Consider the following 11040-nt stretch of genomic DNA (forward strand, 5'->3'; position numbering starts at 1 on the left):
GAAAATCTTGAACAAAGTCTTGCCAGTTCCAGAGCCAGGGACAGAACCGGAATTCCAGTTCTTGTCCCTGGCCTGGATTCAGAATTGTCTTGATGCGATTCCAATGATTCATAGAGCATTTGCAAAGCTCGTGGTTGAAATAGACCACCCAATGGACAGATGGGGAAAACCACAAGTTGAGGAGTACTTGGATTACAGCTTGAATTTACTAGAGCTGTTGAATTCTGTGACTTCTGGTGTTTCCCATCTGAGTCATGCTAAGCTTTGCATCTCTCATGGATTGAGCCTTAAAGAAAAAAAGTCTGATTCTTTGGCTACAGAACATTTGAAAGAGATTCAGCCTTATGATCTTGGTAAGGAATTCAAAGTTGAAGGGAAGATATCAGAGAATGAAGAAACTTCTTGCTGTGGAAAAGATTTAATCATTCGTCAATCTTTGTGGATCCTGAGGAGCATTTCTTTGTGGGTTTTCGGGGTTTTTTTGTCTCGAATATGCAGTAGTGTTAAACCCTTCATGGAATTGAGGAAATCAGCTGGATTGTTTGATGATTCTTTGATCAGAGGCTGGGATTCTGTATTAGCCAGGGAAATTGCAGAGAATTGTGGTCTTTCAAAAGAGGTGAAAGAGATAAATGAAGTGGCAACTAGTTTGAAATCAGCAGTGGGTAATGGTGAAGTTGATGAAGTTGTCAAGGAACTGAGAAGAAGATTAAAGGATTTAGAAGAATTGCTGCAGACAATTGGGAAGAAAACAAATGGTCTGTTCTCAGAAGTTCTAGCTGAAAGAGGTAAATTTCTTGATAGCCTTCAGCACACTAGAAAGTAGAAATAGCAAGTGGATTCTGCTGTAAATTTGTACATATACACCGGTTGTGATAGATTTAATGTAATATATGTAGACTAGTATAATTTCACATGAAATGTATTGAAAGTTGTATGGATCAACTTTGATGTCAATTAAAGCCTCACAAGTGCTCCTTACATATCTTTACTCACTAGTCCAGCTAATTCAGAAGGCTCGGAGGAAGTACTCTCTACTGGAAGTTCCTCCATTAGTATAAAAATCCTATCCATCCCTACTACACTCCGTGGTGGTAAATATTGTTCCTTGTTTGGGGTGTGCAGTTCTGTGCTTGTATCCCATTAGGATCTGAGTCCCTTGATGGAAAACAAAAAGGATGTAAGATGAAAGGGATGTTTATTTTTCATTCCTAGTGAAGGGCTAAACATTGAAGAAATGGTAGAATTTTGAGAAAATTTGCACAAGAAAGAAAAAGACGATGTATGACCAAGAAATCCATTCCATTAACTCCAAAAACACAAAGCATGAGCGGGAGATGTGAATGGCTCTAGGCAACAAAAATAAGTAAAAATGGAGAACTTAACTTTTCTATTCTCCATCTTAAAACCCTGTCAAAAGACAGTCCAAAATCAAAATTTAACCAGCATCTTCAACTTGCTTTAAGCCATCTAAGGGATCATTAAGTCCCAGACAAAAACTGGTCCAGATGAACCAGTTTTTAACATGAAAACTGGTTCAATATCATTTGACCTGACATGTTCCTAACAAGTAACAAAGGAGGGGACGAATCCCCAAAGACAATAGTCACTTTGAGCCAACTTGATTCTCTGAATTGCTTGAAGGAGATTCCTGCTCAGTTTTCTTTCGCTTTCGACCAATAGTTGGAAGCCTAAGTAACACAGAATGCAAAGGACCATCAGAATCAATTGCGCAGCAAGAAAGTTTATATAAATACCAAGAATTTTGTTAATAGGACTCCTGCAAAACATAGTCGCTGTGTTTTTAAGTTGGAGCTTTTAGGTGTGACAACACATGTGACGTATTTAGCCAGCAAAACAGGTACATAAGAAGCAAGAAAATTATCTCCAAAAAGATGATCATAATAGTAATAAAAATAATAATAATAATAATAATAATAATGATGATGATGATGATAACGATAATGATAATAATAATAACAATAATAATAATACCCCAATTGCAAGGTTGTGTTGGAATCTTCATTGTCTACTCCATCTACACATGCTGTGTCCGAGTCCAGACTCTCCTCGCTCTCTTTTAAAATTGGATACTTCTTTTCCAATGGATGATGGTATTCAAGATAGGGTGGCGGTAAACTAGCACTTATAGGAAATAACCCATGGAGCTCTTCTACCTGCAGCTCATGGATGGCAAAAGCAATTGTGTCAGAAAGGAACCACTCTAAACATAAATGGGGGGAGTTACTGACTCTAAAGCCGTAAAAACGAAAAAGAAGGCTTGTCTTTCCTGTCTGCGTAAGGTCTCACACTCCAGCGCGGACCTCTCCTCCTGGATAGGCATCACCCAAGAAAAAAAAATAAGCAAAACATGAGTCAGAAAAACTCACCTTGTACTTCTAATCTTCCTTTTGTTGGCAAAAACAAAAAATAGTATACAACATTTCAACTGTATGATATGGTTTACCTGTCTCCTTGAATGCTCTAGTTGCTGTATCAGCAATTCCTCCTAGAATTTAGAGTACTATAGTTCAGATCTCCAAGGTTCAACAAATAGATACATTCCAGAAAACCAGGGGGAAAAGATACATTTTGAAAAAAAGCTGTCTACATCTGCGGCACTGATAAGTGAATAATGAAAGCAAACTTCAAACCTTTCTCTCCTTTATGGCTAATAGTCCTTCATTTAGTTGATGTTCAAGCAGCCGTAGTTCATTCAAACCCATACCATTAAGGTCCTTACCTAACAACCGCCTAAAATAAGAGTCAATCACATAAATGAATTTTGAACGATGTTCAAGGTCCAAATAGCTTTGAATAACGATTTGCATAATTAACAGAGCCATACAGCTGTTTTATCTTCAGCTTTGAGAGTTCGTCTTTAAGACTGTCCACCTCTTTCTGTTCCTGCTTCAGCACATGTGTCTGCTGCTGCGGCTGTGGCTGCTCATTGTCCTTGTTCAAGGAAAAAGCAAAAGAGAAATTCAGAAAACTCTGTTTAGAGGCCCATATCCATAGCTACGGGACTGTTTTAAACACGATTAAGTAGTCACACTATGCATCTATTTGTGCATGTCAGTGTGTGTTGAATACACAAGATAGTAAAACTTCCAAGTGCGAAAACAGTCACTTTTATCAAAAAATGCATTCTGTACAGATCAGACATGAAGATATAGGTTATATCCGGGATAAAATGAGCTATCACACGTGGCTGTCGGATAATGCAAGAACTCCAGAAATATTGAAATGATGTGGCAAGCTTCATCTCCAAGTAATTTAATTAAAATGAAGCTTTTTGAGGAAATTTTATCTTTTCAAGAAGAGAGGAAGGCTGTGGTGAGCCTGTTGGCAAAACACATCAAATCACTTGTAATTCATTGTCACAGTGGATACAGAAAATTCAATTGATTGCAAATTTACGCCTTTCTATCTGTAGCAAAGACTACAGGTTCAAACAAATGCAATACACTTGTCATTAATGACATGTATTCACTTTTACAAAGATAAGACATCGCTCCAAAGGAAAAAGAAAAAAGAATCCAATAACCATCAGTTATCACAAATAATCAACATTGAAAAGTTTTCCAGACTGAAGACGGATATCCGAATCTCTAACATCACAACTCCTTGACCTACTTTAAGCTGTCCTTTATTGCATCTCGTCTTTCAATTATCTGAAATTTCCTTGGATATCTTATAAAGATGAAAACCAGACAACTGAAGTTCATTTGTTGTGAGTTGTTTAAGGAAAAGATCCAAACTACCTGATTCCAGTCTCGAGCTCATATATTTGCATTAAAAGCAAAAAACAGAAAACACAAATGTTGTACTTTCTAAGTCATGATTCATAATGTATTTATATATTTTTTATCAGAAAAGGTGGAACTTTTATTGATGTATTCCAGCAAGAACTAACCGCTGATCCAACCAATTAGCAGTAGCTCTGTATATTTAACGAGTTAAACACTAGACTTTTAATCTCATTAATAATGCTCAGTCACCAGAAAGAAGGCAAAACAAAGTCAGTGGACATCTTTTAAATTGAAAACAAGAAATCTAAGCAGATAAAGAAATCTCCATATACACTAGAGACAACTAAACGAGAAAATAACATGCTATTGCCCACCAATTGACCTGAGAGGAGTTCATGTAGTATAAGGAAAAGATTTGGAGTGCTGCATAATTTCCATCAGTTCGTTCTTTGAGCACTGGGAGAAAGGAGGCAGAGAACCTCCTCGATAATTAATAATGAAGTGAAGAAAATAAGAGATTATTACACCAAAAATCCTACTAAGGATACCCATGTTCCTCTAAACACAAAAAGAAAGAAAATCATTAGGGAAAAACACAGAAAATTATGTAGCCTTAGAATATGAACAATAAATCTGAAAAACCACGCACTTGGAAAAATGTTTCTTTTTCATACAATAAGGCAAACAGATAAGAACTCCAAAACGTGATTTTTTGAATTTTTTTCTACTAGAAGTTGCAGAAAACCCAGCCACCTTTTATCAGCCCCCTAGAGAAGAACTCTTCGATGTTGAATGATTGGTCAAAAAGCATGATTAAACCCAAACCAAAGAAGAAACAACAGTGAAAATGCTCTTATTGGCAAGAGTTCTTGTTAATGTGCTTATTTAAGAAAAGAAAAAAACACCTCTGTGGATAGAATTGAGAACAACAGAACTTAGAATATTCTAAGGACAGTGCATTAAACATATTTGTGATAGCAAGTCATAAACATACTAACGAGATGAAGATCTTCTACCTCTGACTTCTTTTCTACAACAGAAGTCTCTGTTGAGGCTACACATCTTTGGTATCTCGAAAGTGTCTGTTTCATGCTGCATTTTAACAAAAATTAGTGTACCAAATTATGGATAAGTGATGACAATTAATCAAAGTCACATCTTCCATAATACAAGCAAAGCTTTAATAGCTGTCTGGCCCATTTCAGTGCATTCATTCGTTTAGTGTTACTAGCAAATAAGGAAACCACAGGAGTAGCACATTCAACTTCTCGCCACCCCATAAATCCAACAAATAAAAGCACAAAACATTTATACAACCAAAATACTATTTCAAATATTTGGGACAACTAATATGAGGTTCAATGAGTACAGAGCGCAGATAGCATCTTATTCTCGGCACACAAAAGATAGCAAGGAAAAGCCTCTGGCTCTCTGAGGTGGGAATATCTGTTTCCATCTGCGTGGGTGTACAAGCAACTTAGACTATTCAATGTTCCTGCTATCTGCTTTCCGACAAACCAGGCATTAATATATGTGTTTCCATCCTAATATGCCTCTTCTCCGTCAATAATCCAAAATGCATGTGAAATAATAAAATTCAATGCCTTTTATACTTTTCCGTGAAGGAAAGCTTATCATAAGTTAGTCCCAAGATTTAATATAATACCGTGCTACAATCAATTCTTCCGATGTGAGCTTTGCAAAGAATAGCCGGTCCCAAACCCAATAAAGAAAGAGGGTTACGCGGTTGACAGTCAACATATAAATAGTTTAACCTCAATGAATGCTATATACAACTAATGATTCATTTAGCCAACCCAGCTAGTTTGGGATTTAGGTGCACCTGATCGACTGTGTTATAATCACAATGACATGTAACATAGAAAACCCCTGGGTCTAATAGATACAACATCAAAGCAGAATTTCAGGATGACTCTCTTCCTTTTCTTTGGTATAGAAGCACCTTGTTGAAGCCTGACTCGATATAATATGAAAAAGAAGAGGGGCCAATTAATCAGAAGAAAGTGTGTAACCGTGGTTTCAGACCCCCCCCCCCCCCCCCCCAACCCAAAAACAACACACACACACACACACAAAAAAAAGGTTCAAGCATTGTTCCCGTGAAGCACTATCTATCACACGAGAGTTGGATGGGGGCAACATGAGGAAACTGGGCATGGTTCCTGTATTACAGCATCTAAAGATTAACCAATTATTGGCTGTGTACAGACATCCTTCTGAATGCCATTCCAAGCGTTTATCCTCCAAAATTCCAATTCAGAAATAGAAAAACATTTGTATCAACTTTATGGCATGTGGAGTGAGCTCCATTTTCTAGTGTCTAGTGTAGATACACCTGAATTCCATGTACTTCATCCTCCATGAAGCCACCATCTAACCACCAACCTTTCATACATCTAAGGCCCCATCATGAATGTGAAAAATTAAGGAGATGTGAGAAAATCAGTGTTTACTAATGCAAACACTTCACTGTCCATCCGTTTCTCACAGGTACTAAATCAGCAACTTTATGCCATATTCAAATGTATTGGAAATTTTGTGATGGCAAACTCGTTCCAATAGGGAACTTTCTACGTACGCAAATAGTTCCAGTTTTCTTTACCATGGGAGCAAAATAAAAGGGTATAAAAGTTTTCAAGACCAATATCTTCTCATCTTACAAGGGCCGGGAGGTCACCAGCCAGTTAATAGACATTCTTTGTCGAGGTTATTATACCAGACCTCAGTGGTATGATACACGAAAGTAAGACAAGCAACTTCCAGTTCAGTATACTTGTTCGAATTGCCTCTAAAAATCAAATCGAAAGGTGGTTAAGATAACATTAATATCTGAAATTTATAAGGGGAACGAGTTTAAACAGCTTTCTTCATATGATTCACGGATTATATTGTTAACACAACATTAATAAATTAATCAACTACCTTCTAAGCCATGAACAGAAACAGAGTATGCAAAACTGGATATGCCTGCTTACATGATAATTTTATCTTTTCGTGCATGTACTAAACGAAATCTCAGGAACAGGAAAAAGGAAGTTGAAATTTATCAAGTGATTGTCAGTGAAAGTATTATCAGCATTTTCACAAGAAATAATTTTATTGCAGCAGAATGGGAAATTTTGCAACAGATACACAATGGGGAATACTGCACCAACTAAAAATCAAATAAGTGAACTAATAAAAAAAAAAATTAGACATCCGAAAATCCAATGTCTGTCAATATTTTTGCGCAATTGAAGCATGCATACACCTCCAAACACCCCCCCCCCCCCCCCCGCCCAAAAAAAAATAAAAAATGAGAGCCCTAAAATCAAATGTGATTAGACACATGCAAGAACTCAAAAGGCCCCAAATCAAGAGATTTTCACATACCTAGTACTAGAAAACTCAAAAAGTTTGCCAGTACTTGAGAAAATAATAACAGCAACTTCTGAATCACAAAGAACAGAAAGCTCGCTTGCTTTCTTCAACAACCCAGCCCTCCTTTTGGAAAATGTGACTTGTCTATTATTTACATTCTCAATCAATTTTATGTCAATTTTTCCTCTACCCATCTTTCTTTTCCCCCTTAAAATTAAACCCCAAAACACAAGTCTTGATGAATTCTTCCCTCTCTGTATATTTTTTGGGGGGATTTTTTGGGAAGAAAAAGGGGGAAGAAAAGAAATTAGGAAGAGGGGTTTGGGGAAAGAGAGAGTTGCTAAAAAGAGAAGAGAAGATAGAGAGACGTGAAGTCCCCAAATGGCGAGTCTCTATGGAAACGGCAAACTTGCATGGCCAATTCTATGTTATGCATGACTCTCTCTTTCCCTTTTTCTCTCTCTTATTGCCACATTTAGCTTGCATTTCCTTTTATTGGTTCTCCTTTCTTGGCCCCACTTTCCTCTTTTTTTCTATTTACTTTTCTCACTTCTAGTTGTGATGAAAAATAGTTTTTTTTTCCCCCTAATATAGTACTTTCTCTTCCTTTCCTTTACTTCTACTAAAAATAGATATTTCCTTTTACTTATTTATTTGATAAATCAAAATAGTATTAAAGTTCTTACTTTTGAATTTATCCTTCTCATTAAATAATCATTTCTTGACAAGAGGGGTTGTTTAGAGGGTAAGCACTCTTCTGCATCTCCAATTCGAAGATTGTGGGTTCGAGTCACCAACGGAGCAAAAAAGGGGAGTTCCTAGAGAGGGGTTAAAAAAATATTTTCGGATTAATTGGAATACTATCAGTAAATTTAAATTTCTAAACATAATCAATAAGGATAATTTGATAAAATAAATACTTAATTAACGATGATGTAAAATGCAAACTGAACTAGTAAAAAGAATTGGATGGAGTACTTATCGTCTCGAAAAATCAAGAAGAACTAGTTATAGTTTAAAAAAGGTTGTCCTTACCACTGTACAATATATATATATATATATATATAAATATATTGAAAGATCGAAATATGTAAATAATAGTAGTAGCAATGTAGTCAAATAACTCTTATTGTTAATGTTCTTTTTAAGAAGTTTGCAAAAACTAAATTAACAAGTAAATATGACCAGAGGGAAATAGTACATATTAAGAGTATCCACTTAATCATTTGCACACCCTTTAAGAAAATACTAATTCCTAGACAAAAATGAATAATTTTATTAAACTACCCCTAATCAAATAAGCATTGGACTTATCACATAACACTTAATAGGGGAAAATCTGAAAAGATAAGGTTAATTCTTTTTTTATTTGACAAATGAACACTCTTTTTTACCCAATAGAAAAATGTTAAGTGGACTCTCTTTTTTATCCGGAGGGAGAACTACACTTGTTTTCCGAGAAAGGAATATTAGCTTACTATTTTTATGGTGTTAGAATTCTTCTTGCCTTCTTATTCATTTTTATTGCTAATGTTAGAATTCTACTAATTTCGTCAATCTCTTTATGGAAGTTGTTGAACTGATTTTAGATTGTTTCTATAGAATCTTTTTTATTTTTCCTATATTTGTTCCTCCTATTACATTTGGGATCTTAAAGGCATGGATTTGTGCAAAATCAAACAAGGATATTATTTATTCCATGGTGTTTGAATTTCAATAATTTTATTATTATTTTGGAAGTTCTTAAAAAGGTTTTAAGTTAGTCATATTTTTCATCTTTTGTTTATTCTTTATATATAAATAAGAGCAGTAATGAGGGAGATTGCGTGTATGATTTCAGACCTTACTAAATTACTATTTTGTTGATTTTTCTCACTTTCTAGATTTTCTAGATGGGTCAGGAATTATATAACACGAATATGCAAGCTTTAAAGAGAAAAAGTACGTAAACCCTTTCGAGTTTCCAAATTTCAATTTGAATAATGTTAGTTTAAGGGTTTATTAAAAAAAAAAAAAAAGTGAAATTTTTTGTATACTTTGACTTGACTAATCTTTATGGCGTTAGGATTCTTCCTTTCTTATTCCGATTCTTTTGGTAGTTAAAAAGGTTTTACATAAGTTGCTATATTTCTTTTCTTCCTTTTTTGGTTTCTTCTATATTTAGAAATTTGTTTTGGCATCTCTGTGTAATATTTTATTTCTTTTTATGAAATATGCATTTTTTTTTTCTCAAAATGTTGGTTGATGTTTATGTAGACGCCATCTTATTCTAATATATGCACAGTAAAAATTAGTGTACATATGCATGGTAAAAACATGCATATTCGTGTGCAATGCGGATCTAGTGGGGCGTCCAAAACAAAAATTATATACTTCCAATCATTTGAAACTTCATAAAACTACACTTACAGAAATAATACCCTTTCTAATTTTCGGAACATTTATTAATTAGGATGTGTTTGGGAAGCCATATAAGAATTATGTTTGAGCATTACTATAGCTATTTATAAAATTTGGCTTATTTGTTTGATTAAGTATTAATCAACATTGAATTGATTGTCAGTAACGAAGTGCTATTACACTCTCCAATTTCCAAAAAAGTTTAAATTGATTGTCATCAAAGAGTACAACTGAGTCTCCTTAAAACCTACTCTTGTTTTGTTATGAAAATATTTGTATGAAGGCGACTTGTCAAAAATAATTTCGTATAGTAGCAAATTTGTTTTCAATTCATTATTACTTTCATAAAATAGACTTTATGCTACATATAGAGTCCGGAGCCAAAATGGCTTATTTTTGCAGCCATTAGACCAAAATAGGCTGCCTTTTTTTTTTATACCACAATGGGTATTTCGTTGGTTATCCAACGAAATACCCACACAACGCATTGTTCATAGCCGGAATATTTTGTTGCATTTCGCTACACTTGTAGCCAAATGCAACAAATATATATATATATATATATATATATATATATATATATATATATATTTGCATTTCGTGAGTTAATCAACGAAATAGGTTTATTATTTTTATTTTTTTGTATTTCATGAATTAATCAACAAATATGAACGAAACTGATTTTTTTTTTTTTTTTTGCATTTCGTGAATAAAAAAACGAAATAGGAAATTATAATTTTTTTTTCCCATTTCGTGTATTAAAAAACGAAATAGGATAAAAGAAAATTAATTTCGTTCACATAAAAAAGAAATTGGAAAATATATATATTTGCATTTCGTTGGTATATCTACGAAATAGTAAAAAAAAAATTGTATTTCGTTTATATAAAAAAAATTGGAAAATAATTTTATTTTCATTTCGTTTATATAAAAACGAAATAGGAATATATATATATATATATATATATATATATATATATATATATATATATATATATATATATATATATATATATATATATATTTATTTCATTCATATACCAATGAAATAGGATAAATATATATATATATACTTTTGTATTTCATTTATATAAAAACGAAATAGGAAAATAATTATTTTTTTTCGTTTATATACCAACAAAATATATATTTATATATATAAAAAAATATTTTCCAATTTTGTTTTTATATAAATGAAATATAAAAAAATATATATATATATATTTATCCTATTTCATTGGTATATGAATGAAAATATATATATATATATATATATATATATATATATATATATATATATATATATATATATATATATATATATATATATATGTATATATATATATATATATGTATGTATTCCTATTTCGTTTTTATATAAACGAAATGAAAATAAAATTATTTTCCTATTTTTTTATATAAACGAAATACAAAAATACAAAAAAAAATATTTTCATATATCGTTTTTAGATGAACGAAATAAAAAAAAAATCTTATTTCTTTTTTT

At 33.0% G+C, this 11040-nt stretch overlaps 1 protein-coding gene across 2 annotated transcripts; it reads right to left on the minus strand.

Annotated features, from left to right (window-relative positions):
• Positions 1-1285: 1285 nt before the first annotated feature.
• LOC132644813 (agamous-like MADS-box protein AGL15) lies at positions 1286-7564 on the minus strand. 2 transcript variants are annotated; one of them, XM_060361425.1, is made up of 8 exons: positions 7146-7564; positions 4751-4844; positions 2849-2955; positions 2655-2754; positions 2468-2509; positions 2290-2332; positions 1996-2176; positions 1286-1691 (listed from the first exon to the last, which is right to left on the minus strand). In XM_060361425.1, the coding sequence occupies exons 1-8, from the start codon at positions 7325-7327 to the stop codon at positions 1607-1609; spliced, it is 834 nt and encodes a 277-aa protein (XP_060217408.1). In that variant the 5' UTR covers positions 7328-7564; the 3' UTR covers positions 1286-1606. The 2 variants fall into 2 exon arrangements, with proteins under 2 accessions (XP_060217408.1, XP_060217409.1); XM_060361426.1 differs by having other exon boundaries at positions 4769-4844; positions 7146-7562.
• Between the last annotated feature and the right edge of the window lie 3476 nt (positions 7565-11040).

This window comes from Lycium barbarum, chromosome 6 (genome assembly GCF_019175385.1).
Source record: "Lycium barbarum isolate Lr01 chromosome 6, ASM1917538v2, whole genome shotgun sequence".
NCBI classification, from domain to species: Eukaryota; Viridiplantae; Streptophyta; class Magnoliopsida; order Solanales; family Solanaceae; genus Lycium; species Lycium barbarum.

What these genes read in the sequence shown, in the direction of transcription:
- LOC132644813 (XM_060361425.1), bottom strand. Translation starts at nt 7,327, where the DNA reads ATGGGTAGAGGAAAAATTGACATAAAATTGATTGAGAATGTAAATAAT. An exon ending in TTTGAGTTTTCTAGTACTAG is followed by an intron (nt 4,845 to 7,145) that starts GTATGTGAAAAT and finishes GTTAAAATGCAG; the next exon opens with CATGAAACAGACACTTTCGA. An exon ending in TGAGACCTTACGCAGACAGG is followed by an intron (nt 2,177 to 2,289) that starts AAAGACAAGCCT and finishes ATGAGCTGCAGG; the next exon opens with TAGAAGAGCTCCATGGGTTA.